At 41.2% G+C, this 20,975-nt stretch overlaps 1 protein-coding gene across 2 annotated transcripts; it reads right to left on the bottom strand.

Moving 5' to 3' along the window:
- Positions 1-3,027: 3,027 nt before the first annotated feature.
- LOC115107876 (ankyrin repeat and SOCS box protein 2-like) lies at positions 3,028-17,636 on the bottom strand. Of its 2 annotated transcripts, XM_029631602.2 has the most exons (9): positions 17,596-17,636; positions 16,868-17,010; positions 14,904-15,070; positions 14,317-14,472; positions 13,818-14,063; positions 13,368-13,539; positions 6,132-6,687; positions 5,055-5,208; positions 3,028-4,707 (listed from the first exon to the last, which is right to left on the bottom strand). In XM_029631602.2, exons 2-9 carry the CDS (start codon positions 17,002-17,004, stop codon positions 4,577-4,579), a joined length of 1,719 nt encoding a protein of 572 aa, XP_029487462.2. In that variant the 5' UTR covers positions 17,005-17,010; positions 17,596-17,636; the 3' UTR covers positions 3,028-4,576. The 2 variants fall into 2 exon arrangements, with proteins under 2 accessions (XP_029487462.2, XP_029487461.2); XM_029631601.2 differs by having other exon boundaries at positions 4,616-5,208.
- Positions 17,637-20,975: the final 3,339 nt, after the last annotated feature.

Here is a 20,975-nt window from a genome sequence, read left to right as displayed (position 1 = left end):
ACCTGACTGATTTGGATCAAGAAGGTCATTCTGAGAGAGAATACTTTCTAAATGCACTGTATTTTCTTATATGGTTGTCTGACCAGATAACAACTAGAATTTTTTTATTTAACTTTTGAATTTTATCAGGTTTTATCTTCCTGGGGTCTGGCAAAATTAAGTCAGTTATACAATTTTTAAAACATTACAATATATTCATAACAGATTTCAGGCCCCTACTCCACTACCACATAACTACAACACAACATCCATGTGTACGTGTGTGTATAGCGCATATGTTATCATGTGTGTGTATGCATGTGTCTGTGCCTATGTTTGTGTTGCTTCATTAGTCCATTGTAAACCAAAGCTCCTGTCATTGTATGTTCTTTTGTAACTTGTTCCAAGTGGAAGGGGCAGAGAACTGCAACTTTAATTTCAGCATGAAAATACATCTTTAGCTGTTTGCAAAAGAAACCCCCAAAATAGTTTACAACCAGGAAATGACATCATTTTGATGTCACGTGACACATTCCAACACAGGGTTTGTATTCAAATTTTAACTCTATTGTATTGAATTTCAATGTTCACATCAGCATGTATGCTTGTGTGTATATATACCTAATACATACAGTACGTGTTTGTGAGAGAGCCTTGGTAGCTCAAAATACAGCCTTATTTCACCTTCCTGTGATTGACAGCATGGAAGCAGTGGGCCGTGGGCCCGGGTCAGTGAATAAGTCAAATGGGTGTCGGGCCACTTTTCAAAGTCTGACAGTCCACACTACCTCACTCTACCACAGAGTAGTCACAACTGACAGGGGGTCCCTTTGCGGCCCCCAATACACCACACACCCCAACCAACCGAAGTCGGCATCCTTATTCAAACAAAAGACAGCAAAAACAACCAAAAACACATGCAGAAAGGAGGGGTTTTCCTGATTATAAGAAGAGAAAGCCCGCATTTTGTCAATTCACATGTCATCCGTCGGTCTTTTAAAAGGACAGGTGTGAGAAAGTGAGAAAGATACAGAGGTGCAGAATATTCCCGAGCGAGGGTGTTTTGTCCGTCATGTGTGGCTGACGGGTGAAAGAAAGGAGGGCTTTTCCTGAGTGTAAGAAGAGAAAGACCCCATGTTGTCAATTCACGTGTCATCCGTCGTTCTGTTACAAGGACAGGTGTGAAAAAGCAAGAAAGAGACAGGGTGCTGAATGTTCCATAGCAAGGGTGTTTTTTCCGTCATGTGTGGCTGACGGGGGAATTGTGTGACAGAGGTGGCGAACAGTTGGGGCCGTGAGTTCAATGAGGCTCCCTACAGATAAGATCAGAGGCTCCTCTCTCCTCTCCATTATACACAGATTACGCACATTTTCTCCATCCCATGGCAAAATGAGTAGAATCACCTGAAATAATGTTCTCTCTGCCCCATGGAAAAATGTGTAGAATTGCAGACAATTTTCTTAAAAACTACAACATTTTCTCTACGCCACATGGCAAAATGTGTAAAATTGCAGCACAATTTCTCTCCTCCACCAAGAGGGGCCACTAAAATATTTTGTCCTCGAGGTGGGGACTGTGGGCCCATGTCAAAAGTAGTGCACTATGAAGGGAAATGGATACCATTTTGGGCGCATTCCATATAAATCCTTAAGTATGTATCATCTTTAATGCATTACAAAAAAAGTGGCTCATTGAAAGTGTAACCATTATTCCCTGGTCCTAGAGCTGAAAATGAATCCTAAAGCTGTTGTAGTCTGACACAGACAACTGTGTATTCTCAACAAAACAATTTTCCAACTTCAACAGTCAGGCCTGTACAACAGTGTTGTTGTTGTCACTCAGGAGAATGTGATAGACTACCCTGCAGTGGACCGCCTTTGGTCAGCATTATTTGTCTTTTTCCCAAAACAAAGGGTAATAAATCCAGCCTCGTCCTAACCACTGGTTTGGAGATAATTCATGTTCTTTCTTGACCTCTCTGACACAGGCCCAACTTCACAAGTGACTAACTGGGAGTTGGGACTGTGTCCCAAATGGCAACTGGGAGTTGGGACTATAGAGCACTATAGAGAGAATAGGGTGTCATTTGGGACACACAACGGGACTGCAGCCTACAATTGGAATTGTGAGATGATTGGCCAGTTGAACCGAGTGCCAAAAGGAGTTTCCTCATCTGGCTAATTGAACCAAAACAAGCTGTCTTCTTTTGTTGTTTATTATATAATTTTTCTGTCTTTTTTACAACAAAACAGTTTGTCTTATCTAAAAATATATATGTGTTACTTTGTTAATTTGAATGTAAAGTGTGTTGATATGTTTAAATGCTCCTTAAGAGCTCTATTCAATCTGTATTGCCGAAGCATGCTGACGCAATGCGAATTGATTAGAGCCCTAAATAAAGTTGCATTTGATTTGGTTTTATTTGTTCCAGTGCCCTTATGTCAAATATGTCAAATGAAATTGGCAAAGGCTTAATTAATAGTTAATTTGACGAGGTGCAAAGGCTTATATGCCATCCAAGAATGCAATATTTTCAGAATGGTCTAGGCCTATGTACTTCGTCATCCCAAGTGTTAATTTCTAAAACATAGATCAAGATAGCATCAGGAAAAAGGAACAATTTAAATTTCGACACCACTTGCAGATATAAGACTGAATATTGTTCTGTTAGTTAGCAATTTGAATGCTCCTGCTGGTCTCTGTGAAATGCAGTGGAGCTATATTACCACCTAGTGGCGTGTAGATATTCAGTAAGGTCTACATGTGGTTGTTTTCCCTTGGTGTAGCACAGAGCTGTCCATCCCTCTTCCTGGAGATCTAGCATCCTGTAGGTTTTCAGTCCAACCCTAACCTAACATATCTGATTCAGCTAGCTAAGGTCTTGGTGAGCTGCTAATATGTAGAATCAGCTGTACTGAAAACCTGTAGGATGGTAGAGGTTTGGGCAACCCTAGTGTAGGGAATCAGTGGTGTTACTTGGTACATTTAGCAGAAACTTTAATTCACATTGATTTAAAGTTAACACATACCATGTTCCATGTTGGGTAACAGTTTAATGAATGGTACCAACATAAGGACTTCTTAACACATTCATAATCCATACATAACAATTTAAAAAGCAATACAAGTCTAACCACAATTATTTTCAGACCCATAACCCTCATGCTAGTTGTATAAGCACTATGATCCAACCATTCAAGCCGTGACATTTGTTATGATGAAGTGGTCCATGTCCACAAATCTGTTTTGGTTTTTAGCCCTAAGAAAGGGTTTTAGTTTGAGGGAAGCTGATTACATTCTGCCTGATTTTCCCTATCAGACCTGGGATTTGAACTAGCAATCCCCTTCCATAAACCTGCATACTCATTGGGAACCCAGGAGTGTCATTGACAAACTCTGTTCTTACAGATTCTCTTACTGGTTCAGTTCTAGAGAGAGCTCCGAACTATCCCTTCTGTGCTCCCCATCAGTAGCAAAAACTCACTCGCTCGAGGTAGAAGTCTCCTTTAACCACAGATCCAGGATCAGATGATCAAACCGCAAATCCTAACTTTAACCATCAGGAGGATTAAAGATAATATCTGACCCTGAACCAGCGCTCCGGCCTCTTCTAGCAGGTGGTGGTAATAGTGGCCCATGTATTTTTAGCCGTCCTCATGGGGGAACACAATGATATGCAGCATATCCGCCGCTGCTTCCATCTACTGTGAGCCTCATAGTCCCTTTGACCTTCTGAGAGACACTGGCTAGGGGAGGCAGGTGCAGGGGTCATGAAAGTGCTGGGGGTCAAAGGGCGCAGGGAGTGTTGTGTTCAAAACACTGGGCTCTGTTGTGAAAATGAAATGGAGAGGGGGCTGTAGAGCTTAAGGGGGATGTATGTGTGTGTTAGTTCATTTATTTCCTATGAATATGTAACTTCCCAAGGTTGATTACACCAAAAGTCTTAAAGCTGCAAGCCATTCAACAGTAACTTATGAATAACACAACAAAAATCTCATTTATAACGTGACACTGTGTAGGTACATGTAACATGGATAGACAAATAAAGGTGTATTAGGCATCCTGTATTAGGCATGTGCATTCACACAATAAGTATTGAATAGAAGTTTCACTCCATACATAAAAACAAAATACTGATACGTACATTTTTCACTTCTACTTTAAGAAATAAAAGCAACAAGATTAAAAAACAATTTTTCATAAAGGGTGAAATCAAGTAAGAGCACCAATTGTAACAAAATGCAAGATTTCCTGTTCAAACAAGTCTGGATTGCGCGCTCTGCATTGAAATAGAATGCCAGGCCTGTCATGCTCCTTAAATTTTCTTTGAATGAAGGGGTTTGTTTGGAACGTTCGGTGGCTTACCACATTGTTTCCTTAAATGTTTGTGTGTAAACAAAAATGTAAAAGAATAACGATTAAATTTGCATTGATTCAGGATGTGGTAAACTCATATGAGCTTTGTCAATCCTTATATTACAATTAGCTGCATGCATATAGAATTGACCTTTAACCAGACACAATCACATGCATAAACAGAATGTTAGCAACTCTACAGTATTGAATTCCATGCCAGTGTCCTTATTGTGCTATGGATCACTCCTCATGGTTCAGAAAGTTGACAAGTCTTCCCGGTAGGGGTAAGGTGCTGATCTGCCTCAGTCTGTGGACTCCAACCCGATGTCGGATCTTCAGCCTGCACAACTGCAAAAGGCTCCGTGGGGGTACTGTTGAATAAAGGATTGGCATGCACAAGTATAGGTTCTCCATAAAATAATCTTTCGTTACAGTGTTATAAAAGCATATGGAAGAAGGAAAATCCTGTACTCACTAGGAAATGTCTTAGGGCAACATTGTCCTGTCGCAAAACCACCAGCGCTGTAAACTATGTGAAATTATAGTCTGCAACGCAATTTATGTTGTTACTTTGTTCGAACAATTTCTGGGAGGGGGAACTTTAGGAAAATGTCACCCTTAGATGTCCTTTTTGACACATTTGAAGGTTGTTGCAAACTTGTGTAAATATATCTAACCTGTTTAAACAGTTTTGGACCCTGATGAAGAAGGTACTCACTCGATTTCTCCTTGATACAGGCCCAGGCCTCGTAGCTGTCCAGATGCTCAATGAGTCTGGAGCACAGCTGCACATTACCGACGTAGTCTAGAAGTGCATCTATGATGGGTCCTGCCCACTGACGTATTGAGGGACTGGAGATAATGTCACAGAACTGACAGTAGAGTAGAAAAAGGAATCTGTCACACCCTGATCTGTTTCATCTGTCTTTGTGCTTGTCTCCACCCCCTCCAGGTGTCGCCCATCTTCTTCATTATCCCCAGTGTATTTATACCTGTGTTTGTCTGTTGCCAGTTCGTTTTGTTTCATCAAGCCAACCAGCGTTTTTTCCCAATGCTCCTCTTTGTGTCTCTAGGTCCTGTTTTCTAGCTTTCCCATTTTTTGACCATTCCGCCTGCCCTGACCCTGAGCCTCACTGCTGTTCTGTACCTTTTGGACTCTGCTCTAGACTACTGACCTCTGCCAGCCCTTGACCTGACGTTTGCCTGCCCTCCTGTTTTTGTATTAAACTTTTATTACTTCGCAACTGTCTGCATCTGGGTCTTCTCCTGAGCCTTGACAGAATTAAGTAATGCTATACATAATGCATTTAGAAGCAATATGCCACAAGATGCCACAAACGTAACTCCAACTAAGTTATTTAAATTCTGTGGTAAAACTGCTCCCTAGTCTCTGGTTTTGGGGGGCCAGCGCAGTGGTTACCGTTACCATCAAATTTAAATAAACGAGTGGCCAACTTGATCTCACAACAAACACAGAATTCTAAGAGCCTGAAAATCGCTCATTCTCTGAATCTCAAAATGACAGAAATGTACATGCAAGGTGAACAGGTTATGTTGAGGCATGCTAGTGAGTGGTTAGGGTAAGGTTCTACTTTGGCATGCAAACAAGTGGTTAAGGTAAGGTTTAGAAAACTAAACAGTAAAAAACGAAATATGCCTGGATTCAAACTATTGACATTCCCATGTCGACCACCCCCAACCAACCACCTAGCACGTAATTTCCTGTTCTAACTCTTGCCCAAACATATTTTCTCTCAAACCACAAAAGAACCATCTTTCTGCTAATCCCACCTACCTGCACACCTGGCTCCTCGTGGCAGAGACCCAGGTCATCCTTGTATACATTCCTCATCGGTGGGTGTGGTTTGGTGCCATGCTTACACTTGAAACAGGATAGGGCGTCACAGCCATTGTCCAAGAGGTACTTGAGCAGAGATAGATACTTCATACAGAACATGACACTTGCCGGGAACGAGGTGGGGTGAGTTGGGATTTTAACATTGACGTCTGCCCTGTGCTCCACCAGTAAGCACACCATTTGGACACAACCCTGCTTCACAGCCACCAGTAGTGGGTTGAAGATGTCCAGGTTGGGGTTTGCGCCGGCCTCAAGAAGCATGGCGGCAGCATCAACGTTGCTGTTGGTGACTGCGAAATAGAGTGCAGTGGTTCGTCGATCCTGGTATATGGAAGAGCGGTCGGTGGACAGCTTGGCATTGACGTCAAAGTCTGCCTCGATCAGAACCTCCAGGGTGTTGTCTTTGTTGTGTTCGGCGGCAAGATGGAGGGGACTGATGCCACTGCGTCGCACTCTGGACTTACTGGTGACTTGGATCAGTCTGGACACGATCCTGAATAGGAAAAGCATAGGGAATAGTTGACGGGATAGGAGATTAGCGAAGAGGTTCAAAGAATCCTAGTGTGGTTAGGTGACGATCTACAGCACATTCTGCTTTGTCTAACAATAACTTTTGGTTCACTACTTTAGGTACAGACCACATCTTCAACATAAATATGTTTGAGATATTTGAATGCAGGAAAAAGTTACAAGGTATGAATGTGGAATGACGTCATGCAGGCTTCGAAATGAGGTTAGATGATTTTTAGGTGGTTGTAGAATGAAAGCTTCTTGGTAGGCGTCATGAGAGGTGCTGTCGCATGATTGGAGGACAACTCGATGACTGAACGAGCATGACAGTTTTGGATGGTTGACAAAGCTTGATGGTTCAGCATGGTTGAAGGATCTTGATAGACCGGATGTTGGAAGGATCTTTATGGTTAAGGATGGTTGAAGGAGCTTTATGGTTCAGGTTGTTGGTTACTTGGTCATTAAAGGATCGGGAGGGAGAGATGAAGACAGTGTTGGGGTGGGAGTTCTGGTGGTCTCGGCCCAGAGTTAATCCCCAAAGAGGAAGGGTCAGTACTCCCGAGATGTCCGAGGACGTGAACATGTCAGAGGGCTTGATGGTTTGAATGGATGGATGGTAGTTTTGATGCCCTGGGTGTCCAGAGGTCAGGGTAGATGATATGGATGGTAAACGTCTGAGCTGAGATGGGAATCGAGGTGACGCAAAAAGAGGAAGTGCTGTCCTCTTACAGCATTTTGTGGTAAAGATTATGGTGTGATCTTGAGCTCGGATCTTGTAGTTAGAAGTAATTACTGAGGAAGAATTGGGCTGTGTCCGATTTGGTGGTGGTGGAATGAATATCAGGCAGTGGAGGCGACAAGGTATGTCATCCCTCGTGAGGGTGGTGTCGTCAGGCAGTGGGGAACACGGTGGAGGTGGATGTACCAACAACACCACCACTCTTGGCAAGAAGGTGCAAAGCGTCTCCACTTCCTAAGGAGGCTGAAGAAATTTGACATGCCACCATGGGTCCTCTCCAAATACTACCACTGCACCATGCCCAGTACATCACTGGGACCGTACTCCCACCCATCTAGGATATCTACTAGAAACGGTTCCTGAGGAAGGCCAACAGCATTGTCAAGGACCCCACACACCCCAGTCACGAGCTGCTTACTCCCTCACCATTGGGCAGATGGTATCGGAGCATGACGTCTGATCCCAATAGACTCAGAGACAGTTTCTATCTACAAGCAATCAGACTGCTGAACACTGCTGAACTGGACTGACCACCTGCTCGGATTCTCCGCACCTTAGCACACATGCACTCACACACACACACACACACACACACACACACACACACACACACACACACACACACACACACACACACACACAACAGTTGTATTTGCTGCATCAGGACAAGACTCTTTAGATTTATCTTAGGCTGCTGCTACAAGACTCTATTTATGATTGTTAAATACTGTACAATTTAAACACTTGCCCCCCAATCCCACCTTCCCCAAATCACATGTAAATATTGGACTATAAATTGTGCCTTTCTGTATTACAGTATGTTTATTCTACTGAGCCATTTACTTTATGTTCCTATTCACTTTTTCTTATTTTTTCTTATTGTTGCATTGTCGAGAAGGAACCTGAAGGTAAGAATTTTGTTTGATGGTGAATACCATGTGTATCCCGTACATACTGTACAACTAATAACACTTGAAACGTGAAATATGGTTCTCGTCTCAGTCAACAGGGGCAGCCATAGTCGACTAACCAGAGAGAGGGAGAAGTAGTTTAGTGGAAGATAAATGGGAAACGGGAGAGAGCCAAGATAGCAAGAGAGAGCAAAAACAATCATGGTAGGATAGACACCATGCCATTACATAAGGATGTTTAGTATTTCATATTTAGTTGAAATGAGTATAATGCAACAATTTGATGCAAGCTAATGATATATGTGGCCTGCCCTCACATGGACTGTGGTAAATGTGACCCTGGACAATACTTTTTAATTAAATGAATTGCATAATAAAAGTGCCAACAGCAGCACTTTTATCCACAATCGGTGGTGGAAAATGTACCCAATTGTCAAAAAAAGTATTTGGTTTTAAATATACATATGTATCAAAAGTAAAAATCATTTCAAATTCTTTATATAAAGCAAACCTGACGGCACAATTATTATTGTATGTTTTTACATTTACAGATAGCCAGGGGCACACTCCAACACTCAGACATAATTTACAAACAAAGCATTTGTGTTTAGTGAGTCTGCCAGATCAGAGGCAGTAGGGGTGACCTGGGATAATCTCTTGATAAGTCCATGAATTGGACCATTGTATTGTCCTGCTAAGCTTTCAAAATTGAATTAGTACTTTTGGGTGTCAGCGAAAATGTAGGTGTAAAAAGTACATTATTTTATTTAGGAAAGTAGTGGTGATACGTCCGTCGTTGGAAGGAGACCAAGGTGCAGCGTGGTATGCGTACATTTGACTTTATTTTCAAATGACACCAAAAAACAACCACCCCTCATCACTGTCAAACACTCCCTAAAACACTTCAGCGAGCAGGCCTTTCTAATCAACCTGGCCCGGGTATCTTGGAAGGATATGGACCTCATCCCGTCACCATCTTAAATAAGCATGCCCCATTAAAAAAAAATGTAAAAATAAGAACAGATATGGCCCTTGGTTCCCCCCAGATGTGACTGCCCTTGACAGGCACAAAAACATCTTGTGGTGTTCTGCATTAGCATCGAATAGCCCCCACGATATGCAACTTTTCAGGGAAGTCAGGAACCAATATACTCAGACAGTTAGGAAAGCTAAGCCTAGCTTTTTCAAACAGAAATTTCCATCCTGTAGCACTAATTCCAAAAAGTTTTCAGACGCTGTAAAGTCCATGGAGAATAAGACCACCTCCTCCCAGACTAGGAAACACTGTCACCACCGATAAATCTATGATAATTGATCATTTCAACAAGCATTTTTCTACGGCTGGCTATGCTTTCCACCTGGCTACCCCTACCCCGGCCAACAGCTCTGCACCCCTTGCAGCAACTTGGCAAAGCCAAACCCCCCCCGCTTCTCCTTCACCCAAATCCAGACAGCTGATGTTCTGAAAGAACTGCAAAATCTGGATCCCTACAAATCAGCTGGGCTAGACAATCTGGACCCTCTTTTTCTAATATTATCCGCTGAAATTGTTGCAACCCCTATTATTAGCCTATTCAACCTCTCTTTCGTATATCGTCTGAGATCCCCAAAGATTGGAAAGCTGCAGTGGTCATCTCCCTCTTCCAAGGGGGAGACACTCTAGACCCAAACTGCTATAGACCTATATCCATCCTGCCCTGCCTTTCTAAAATCTTTGAAAGCCAAGTTAACAAACAGATCACCGACCATTTTGAATCCCACCGTACCTTCTCCGCTATGCAATCTGGGTTTCTGAGCTGGTAATGGGCACTCCTCAACCACGCTCAAGGTCCTAAACGATATCATAACCGCCATCGATGAAAGAAAGTACTGTGCAGCCGTCTTCATCGACCTGGCCAAGGCTTTCGACTCTGTCAATCACCACACTCAATAGCCTTGGCTTCTCAAATGACTGCCTCGCCTGGTTCACCAACTACTTCTCAGACTGAGTTCAGTGTGTCAAATCGGAGGGCCTATTGTCCGGACCTCTTGCAGTCTCTATGGGGTGCCACAGGGTTCAATTCTCGGGGTGACTCTTTTCTCTGTACGTATCAATGATGTCGCTCTTGCTGCTTGTGATTCTCTGATCCAGCTCTACTCTACTCATTCTGCATACATCTGGCCCTTCTATGGACATTGTGCTAACAAACTTCCAAACGAGCTTCAACGTCATACAGCACGCCTTCTGTGGCCTCCAACTGCTTTTAAATGCTAATAAAAATAAGTGCATGCTTTTCAACCGATTTTTACCCCCCGCGCCCGCCCGCCTAGCATCACTACTCTGGACGGTTCTGACTTAGAATATGTGGACAACTACAAATACCTAGGTGTCTGGTTAGACTGCAAACTCTCCTTCCAGACTCACATTAAGCATCTCCAATCCAAAATGAAATCTAGAATCGGTATCCTATTTCGCAACAAAGCATCCTTCACTCATGCTGCCAAACATACCCTCGTAAAACTGACAATCCTACCGATCCTTGACTTCGGCAATGTCATTTACAAAATAGCCTCCAATACTCTACTCAGCAAACTGGATGTAGTCTATCACAGTGCCATCCGTTTTGTCACCAAAGCCCCATATGCTACCCACCACTGCGACCTGTATTCTCTCGTTGGCTGGCCCTCGCTACATGTCCGTCACCAGACCCACTGGCTCCAGGTCATCTATAAGTCTTTGCTAGGTAAAGCCCCGTCTTATCTCAGCTCACTGGTCCCGCAGCAACACCCACTTGCAGCACGCACTCCAGCAGGTATATTTCACTGGTCATCCCCAAAGCCAACACTTAATTTGGCCGCCTTTCCTTCCAGTTTTCTGCTGTCAATGACTGGAACGAATTGCAAAAATCACTGAAGCTGGAGTCATATCTCCCTCTCTAACTTTAAGCATCAGCTGTCAGAGCAGCTTACCGACCACTGTACCTGTACACAGCCAATCTGTAAATAGCACACCCAACTATCTCATCCCCATATTGTTACTTATCCCCTTACTCTTTTTCACCCCAGTATCTCTACTTGCACATCATCATCTGCACATCTATCACTCCAGTGTTAATGCTAAATAGTAATTATTTTTGCCTTTGTGGCCTATTTATTGCCTTTCCTCCCTACTCTTCTACATTTGCACACACTGTACATATATATTTCTATTTTGTTATTGACTGTATGTTTGTTTATGTGTAACGCTGTGTTGATGTTTTTGTCGCACTGCTTTGCTTTATCTTGGCCAGGTCGTAGTTGTAAATGAGAACTTGTTCTCAACCTGGTTAAATAATGGTGAAATAAAAATAAATATATAAAAATGAATATATAAATGAATTGCCGGGACTTGTATGCTGTTTTCAGAAAAGTTTCACTCGTCCACCGAGGAGTGAGGCTTGCATGATACCGAGGAGTGACGCTTGCATGATGCCGGGAGATGCTCTTTTGCGTTTGTTGAAGCAGGGCCGTGGAGGTGTCGGTAGGTAGATGTGCTCGTAGGTAGATGTGCTCGCGGGAAGCGCGGTCTTGAGAATGGGCTGCATACTCCCTGGGTTGAGGCATGTTGGAGCCGAAGAGTAAATGTCAAAAAGGCTGGTAGCTTGCTGGTCCGTGAAATGAGAGGATAAAGAGCCTGACGGTAGCAAACGAACCAAAATAAAACTCTAAAGCATGAATCCCAAGAGCCAGCTGATTTCAATCACGGGGTTGTGAGACAAACAGAGAAGACTTGACAGGAGCAAGTTCGAAAGGCAACGAAAGATTACGATAACAGGAACAGAATAGGGTGAGTATATTCAAAGAAGAAGAGGTGAGCGAGAGGGATATCTCAACCCAAAATATGTCTTCTCCAGTACGATACGTTTTTTTTCCATTTAAACAAGTTTTTGTATGGATGTCCATGAGAGTGTCGAATTTAGTTAACATAAAATGTAATGGCTGATTTGCTACGTTTGGCTTACCCCCAAGCCATAAGACTGCTGAACAATGAATCAAATGGCCACCGTACTATTACATTTGTTTTGTACACTGCTGCTACTCGCTGTTTATTATTTATGCATAGTCACTTCACCCCTACCTACATGTAAAAATTACCTCACGGTACCCCCTGTATATTGCCTCGTTATTGTTATGTTTTTGTGTTACTTTTTATTATTTTTTACTTTAGTTTATTTAGTAAATATTTTCTTAGCTCTTCTTGAACTGCACTGTTGGTTATCGGCTTGTAAGTAAGCATTTTTACGGTAAGGTCTACACCTTGTATTCGGCGCATGTGACAAATCAAGTTTGATTTGATTTGATCGAATATAAGTTTTGTAATGTTTTGGTTGTTACTATGTTAAGAAGTGCATTAGCTTACAAGTACGAGTATACTGATATAAGTAGGAAACGTGACATCGCGGCAACTTTGAGAAATAACACTTTATATCAGAATTGTGCCTGGTCGTCACTAGTCATAAAGTCATAAACCTGACCTGATTCTACAATTTCTGTGATGACTAAACCTAACCCTAACTACACTGCAAACATTATGACTAACCCTAACCTTAAATTAAAACCAAAAAGCACATTTTTGTTTTCATATATTTTTAGGATATAGTCTATTTTAACTTTGTTGCTGTGGTAACTAGTGGAAACCATAGTGCCTGTTGTTCCCACTTGATCTTGCCTCCCGACTGCCTTCCATTTTTGAAGACATTTATTTTCATTGTTAGAACAGCCACTAGAGTATCTGGTTATATAATGGGTAAACTGTGGTATATATATACAGCCATTGATTGTCGAGAGTGGAGGAGATGTAAATGTTTCAAGGTATGGTCTTTCCTCACAAACGTTAGTGACGTTACACATAACACCATGAAGTGAAAAGGGAGACGATAATAGATACCGTTACTCCCACAAAATCTTTGAATGACGATTTCATTGCCATCAAATCCATTCATATTGTCGTAACAATGTAGTTATTGTATGAGAATGTATGATATTTCCACCTACTCATCATATCCACGTTGGGCAGCGATATGAATGGGCAGAAGTCCAGCTTTGGTGGGTTTGTTGCCATCTGCTTTCTGAGACAGCAGGAGCTCCACGATCTCCCCATGTCCATTCTTACAGGCTTCATAGAGCGGTGTTGCCCCATCGTTCGCCTGGCTGTTAACGTCTGCACCTGTATCATCAAAGGGCGCACACAGACGTTTTACACGAGACAAATGTCACTAGGAACTTTCTTTAGCATTTAGGATGTACGACTTCAGTGGCATGCCGTTCGGTTTAATTAACACAATCATATTGTCTTGCGGGAGAAAAAATACTTCAAAAAATATAATAAATTCAACCTGGAATGTGATAGGAATCACATATCTAATAAAGCTGATGACAAAAGCTTTTATCTGCACTTAAGCCAATCAACACACAAATCAACGCCCAAGCCAGCATACTGGTTACCATTGGTGATGAGGAAGTTCAGGACTTCAGCATGTCCAGTCTGGGCTGCAGCGAACAGGGGAGTGATACCATACATGTTGACTGGACTGAGCTTGGCCCCCGCCTTCATCAGCAGCACACATATCTCCATGTTGTTGCGGATCACAGCCTCGTGGAGGGCGGTCCAGCCCTGAATACAATGCTTGTTCACCCCGGCCCCGAAGCCCAAAAGCATTGCCACCATCTCAACATTCTCTCCCTCGCAAGCTTTGAACGGGACATATGGATGGATTGTTAGAGAGAGGGAGAGAAACAGTGAACACATGTTTTGTTGAATACAGCCCGATCATCCTATGGCTATAAATCTGAATGTTAAAAAACGAAATGAGCTAGATTGATGCTGTCTTAATATGGACACTGTAAGATTTGGTTATGTGACTTAATAACTTCACATTACCCAAACTTGCAATCATTGTCTCAAAGAATTGCATGAGGGTGTCCTTTATGCATAGGTATGTACCTTTATATAGAGGGGTTTCCCTGTCCTTGTCAGCGATGACAGGGTTAGCTCCTTTCTCCAGCAGGCACTGGACACAGGACACATGTTCAGCCACCACAGCTAGGAAGAGAGGAGTCTGGTCCTTCATTGTGCGCCTGTTAATCACCTCAGGGTGGGCTGGATTCAATGACAGGACAGGATTAGTAGTTGTGTGAGCAAGTGTGATCATAATGACAGTTTAAAATGTTGGGTGTTTAAGAATCACATGGCATTTAGACATTTAGACGTTGCAGAATTGAGAAGATACTGTGAAATCAGACCGTGTCAAGTCAAAAACCTGGCATGGCACTTGATTAGCATAGTAAACCTTCATACATTATCGTTAGCCTATCCCTCATGGGTATTCAGCAAGAAGTCGTTTTGAAATTAATGCAGTAAGTATTGTGAGTTGAAAGGTCTCTTTCGACACTAGTGCTAATTTATTTACATTCAATGCCTGGTTGAAGGGGACTAATAACAGATGCAACAGGAATTCCAAAAACAGTTTTGATATTTAATAGGGTGTGATGGTTTGGGGATTGGCACAATCCCAAAATGTTGTGGCTCACCTTCCAGTAAGATATCAAGGCATTCCTTCTTCCCATGGGTTGCGGCCTCGTGCAGAGGCAGCCACCCCAACTTATTCCTCTCCGTCAGGTTTCTCCCAGTCTTCACCATCTCCGTCAGAGCACCCACAGCACCACCCTTAATGGCTTTGACGACCGGGTCGACCAGCCTCAAAGAGAATAGAGAAAATTAATGTGCAGGTTCTCTACTTGAGTTGTATTCAATAACAAGTGATGCAAAGAATATAACATAGACATTTGCACACAGACAAACACTTTCACACTCATAGAAGAGCCAAGTACCTAATCTGGCAAATTTTGTTCAGTTCAGTTTTTTCAGTTCACAGACGATTGACCGTCAACATTGATTTGACAATTGTTACTCCCTTGCTGATGTGGGGCTGGGTATTCAAGAGGAGTTAAGTGCTATGGTAGCTATGAAACTTTCAGTTAAAACCTGTTTGGGACAGGGGGCAGCATTTTCACGTTCGGATGAAAAGCGTGCCCAGAGTAAACTGCCTGCTACTCAGGCCCAGAAGCTAATATATGCATATGGTTAGTTTTGGATTTGGATGGAAAACACTCTGAAGTTTCTAAAACTGTTTGAATGATGTCTGTGAGTATAACAGAACTCATATGGCAGATGAAAACCTGAGAAATATCCAACCAGGAAGTGGGAAATCTGAGGATTGTAGTTTTTCAACTCACTGCCTATCGAATATACAGTGTCTATGTGGTCATATTGCACTTCCTAAGGCTTCCACTAGATGTCAACAGTCTTTAGAAAATTCTTTCAGGATTCTACTATGAAGGGGGAGAGAATGAGAGCTGTTTAAACCAGAGGTCTGGCAGAAGGCCATGGGCTGACCGTGCGCCCGTGAGAGCGACCTGCGTTCCGTTGCATTTCTAAAGACAAAGGAACTCTCCGGTTGGAACATAATTGAAGATTTATGTTAAGAAAATCCTAAAGATTGATTCTATACATCAATTATAATAGAACTTTTTGAATTTTACCTCTAAACTTTCGCCTGGACTTGCCGGCACCTCGTGAGTTTGGATTTGGTAACTAAACGCGCGAACAAGAGGAGGTATTTGGACATAAATTATGGACTTTATCGAACAAAATAAACATTTGTTGTGGAACTGGGATTCCTGGGAGTGCATTCTGATGAAGATCATCAAAGGTAAGTGAATATTTATAACGCTATTTCTGACTTTTACTGACTCCACAACATGGCGGGTATCTGTATGGCTTGTTTTTGTGTCTGAGCACCGTACTCAGATTATAGCATGGTTTGCTTTTTCCGTAAAGCTTTTTTGAAATCTGACACAGCGGTTGCATTAAGGAGAAGTATGTCTATAATTCTGTGCATAACACTTGTATATTTTATCAAAGTGTATGATGAGTATTTCTGTAAATTGATGTGGCTCTCTACAAATTTGCCGGATGTTTTCGAGGCACAACATTACTGGAAATAACGCGCCAATGTAAACTGAGATTTATTTATATAAATATGAACTTTATCAAACAAAACATACATGTATTGTGTAACATGAAGTCCTATGATGTCATCTGATGAAGATCATCAAAGGTTAGTGATGAATTTTTATCTCTATTTCTGCTTTTTTCCCCCCTCTCTTTGGCTGGAAAATGGCTGTAAGTGTTTTTGTGACTTGGCTCTGACCTAACATAATCATATGGTGTGCTTTCGCTGTAAAGCCTTTTTGAAATCGGACACGATGGGTAGATTAACAAGCAGTTAAGCTATAATTTGGTGTATTGCGCTTTTGAATGTATGAAACGTTAAATATTTCCCCAAAATATTTTAGAATTTTGCGCTCTTCCTTTTCAGCGGATGTTGTCGAGGTAGTTTTAACAGATCCATGGTTAGGTGATTACTCCTTTATGGTGTACTTAAAATACTGTAATATGGAAACATACTATAGTAAGGTTGAGGCATACTCACTCTTCAGGCTCAGCAGTGAAATACATAGACCCATCATAGCGTCTCCATGCCACACAGCGCTTCCCCTCATTGCTGGTGAAGGTGTAGCTTCTGGTTGCATCTGATGAAGGCACGTTCTGTAGATAGTCGACTTTCATTCTTTACTATCGTAATGAAACCAAATTAAAACATTAGTATTAAAACTTCTTTCAGGGGGGATAGGCATTCACAAAGTGAATGACCAATGACAGAAACCCAACAAATATCAAAGTATTAGCGCCGGCACCCCGTGAGTGGGTAAGCATTGGTTCAGTCCATTAGTACATCCAACAGTCAATGTCTAATTCAAACCTAGGACAACAGCAAATCTTGTATGATAACCACCTCAGAAGATAAACATGACCTATTCAACATGGTTAGTAGATTGATACCTTTGAAATATTACACCTTGAAGGACATGTACTTGCCAGTCAATTGGACTGCCACCTTAGTTAGCATGATCCCAATGACTTACAACACAACCTCTAATAACCCCACAAAGACCCGGCTTGGACTCAAGTGCACTGCACAAAGTAAGCCTAGTTGAGTTAATTAGCAATTAAGCGATACGCTGATTTGATCATTTTTGAATGGCTGCCAAGAGCCTAATCCTATGCACCTGGTAGATGGTCTCTAACACACATATATGCGTGCGTGCACACACACACTTCCTCTCTCCCTCTCTTACACACACACACATGCATCACAACCTTCAGTGAAGACACAGGAGATGCTTGACTCTCCAACCTTCTGGTGATAGAATTAGGGCCCAGGCAACAGGAAAACAAAAGAACAAGAACACCGCAACAAGACAGAAGGTCAACAACAACCTCCTCAAGTATCTTAAAGCAGCCTCATCATCGACTCGGTGGAATAATCAAGCCACAGGAGGCATGTATAGTAAAGATAGTATCACACAGGTATGTATTGTAAAGATAGTAACACACAGGTATGTATTGTAAAGATAGTAACACACAGGTATGTATTGTAAAGATAGTAACACGCAGGTATGTATTGTAAAGATAGTAACACGCAGCTATATATTGTAAAGATAGTAACACACAGCTATGTATTGTAAAGATAGTAACACACAGACATGTATAGTAAAGATAGTAACACACAGGTATGTATTGTAACATGCAGGCATGTATTGTAAAGATAGTAACACACAGGTATGTATTGTAAAGATAGTAACACACAGGCATGTATTGTAAAGATAGTAACACACAGGTATGTATTGTAACACGCAGGCATGTATTGTAAAGATAGTAACACACAGGTATGTATTGTAAAGATAGTAACACACAGGCATGTATTGTAAAGATAGTAACACACAGGTATGTATTGTAACACGCAGGCATGTATTGTAAAGATAGTAACACACAGGCATGTATTGTAAAGATAGTAACACACAGGTATGTATTGTAAAGATAGTAACACACAGCTATGTATTTTAAAGATAGTAACACACAGGTATGTATTGTGAAGATAGTAACACACAGGTATGTATTGTGAAGATAGTAACACACAGGTATGTATTGTGAAGATAGTAACACACAGGGATGTATTGTAAAGATAGTAACACACAGGGATGTATTGTAAAGATAGTAACACACAGGCATGTATTGTAAAGATAGTAACACACAGGGATGTATTGTAAATATAGTAGCACACAGGTATGTATTGTAACACGCAGGTATGTATTGTAAAGATAGTAACACACAGGTATGTATTGTGAAGACAGTAACACACAGGTATGTATTGTAAAGATAGTAACACACAGGTATGTATTGTGAAGATAGTAACACACAGGTATGTATTGTGAAGATAGTAACACACAGGTATGTAATGTGAAGATAGTAACACACAGGTATGTAATGTGAAGATAGTAACACACAGGTATGTAATGTGAAGATAGTAACACACAGGTATGTATTGTGAAGATAGTATCACACAGGTATGTATTGTAAAGATAGTAACACACAGGGTTTGTCACCCATCTGGGTGTGCGTAATAATTCCTCATTTCAAAATTGTACTGGACAACTATATGCTAACGCTTGACACGACTGACACTGTGAGTGAAATAAAACCTTTGCTCAACGAAGGAGCATGGTTGTATTATCAACCCATAAAATTCTACTGTGTGGAAAAAAAATAGTGTGATTTACCATATAATCTCCTTCAGGTAATGGTTTCTAAATAGTTTGACCTTTCATGGTTTCTCAAACTGTTTTTACCTGATCACTTGAAGGAGAATGGGGGAAAAGGTGCAGTGCAACAAATAACAAGAATCATACGAGGTAGGAAGAAAATATATAACACTCTATATGATAGTTCAACCATAAATGCAATTATATGTTCAGTTATATGAATGCAATTATAGGAATTTTTGATAGTTCGACCACATTTGCAATGAAAATGTTCTCTACATTCACATTTAGCGCAGCATAATAAATATTGCACCAAACAATCCAGAATGTGAAATGACATAGATATGTGTTGCACTCAACTCAAGTAAAATCAAACAACAGCAATGTCACATAAATCCACATCTATTGTGTGTTATCATCTGTAAAATTCACTGGAGAGAATCACAGAGGAGCATTTAAAAACAATATATCAAAATGCATGTATATAAAATGTCTGCTTCCTAACTTACCGTTATGATTTGCTCTTACTTAGTTGAAATGAGCTGTGAGCTAGTAAAGACAGAGTCAGAGGATCCTAATAAATACTAAATTATGTGGCGTTCCTCAGTTCAGACAGAGTAGACCACTGTGCTGGAAGTGGAACCAGACTCTCATATCTTACAGTATATGTACTGGATGGATCACATGTGATGGATTATGCAGAAAAGGTGGGCTGTTCATCTGTCAATCAACAGTTGATTATTAGTTTCCTTTACCTTGACAGGTTTTGTAATTACATACCGTACTAAGTTTATAATGCCGAACAATGTAGTTCTCAATCATGGATACAGAATGGATTGCTTCTCAGATGTGTTTCAAGACTAGAACGTCTGCCTCTACCATATACATTTTTAATCTAATCTAATGATTGATCATAATCGAATTTGACAAATATTCCAAGATAAAATGTAGATGTACACAATGTAGATTATTATTTTTGAAAAAATGTGGGCCATCATAACATGGACAGTACATTGCATGAGTAATGCACTTGATTGGGTTGTGTGGTATAGCCATGCTACAGTCTAACAATATAACTACACTAAAAAAAAAAGGTGGTGTGAAGTGTGTTGTTTTACAGGGTCAGCCATAGTAGTTTGGCGCTCTGTAAAGTTATTTGGCGCCCTCATGAGGAGTTTGTCTGAAGTGAAGTGCAAGCACGCACACACACACATTCTAAATCAACAATTATTACTTATCGAGGAATGCTGGACACATAAAAGTGGAAACACATAAACATGGAAACTATTTAATTATTACACATCCTAATGAATACAATCGATTAGTAATTTTTGGACCATTAAATTACTGGACAAATGGACTATTGCATGATTGATGATCACTCATACCCATATTTAAGGAAAACCCATAGAAAAAGTTTATCTCCCCACCCCACCAAAAAATACTTGATTGTTTCCGTGATCAGAAATACATGGAAGTCAACTTCCAGCGGAATATACCCAATTATCAGAAGAAATTCCACAGTGGTCATAAAAAAATACTGTAAATATTGCAATTGAAATCTATTTTGGTAAATCAACAATATTTATCAAATGACATCTACTGTTTTGCTCTCACCGTCTGATATGAAAGATTAACTAATTTGCATAGGCTGAGAATGAATAGAACTGATTAACTTGACAAACTGATTAACGAACAATCACCTACTATGAACTGAGCAAAGACTCTATTATGAATGATTGAGGTATAGTGCTTGCTATACACTTCGCCCTGAAGGGAGGGAGGGTCTCACCGGTACCATCCATCGCAACAATCTCCGCCCATGTCATGCTGAATTAGAACATCCGCCAGCTGAACCAGTGGAGCCCCATCAGGTTGCAATGAGAGAGCATCACTGTCTTTCAGGAACAGGTACAGGTAACTGCCAAAATAAAGGAA

The sequence above is a fragment of the Oncorhynchus nerka genome, linkage group LG24 (genome assembly GCF_034236695.1).
Source record: "Oncorhynchus nerka isolate Pitt River linkage group LG24, Oner_Uvic_2.0, whole genome shotgun sequence".
Classification (NCBI taxonomy): Eukaryota; Metazoa; Chordata; class Actinopteri; order Salmoniformes; family Salmonidae; genus Oncorhynchus; species Oncorhynchus nerka.
The sequence above is the reverse complement of the archived record's forward strand: the minus strand, read 5'-3'. Positions and strand labels throughout refer to the sequence as shown.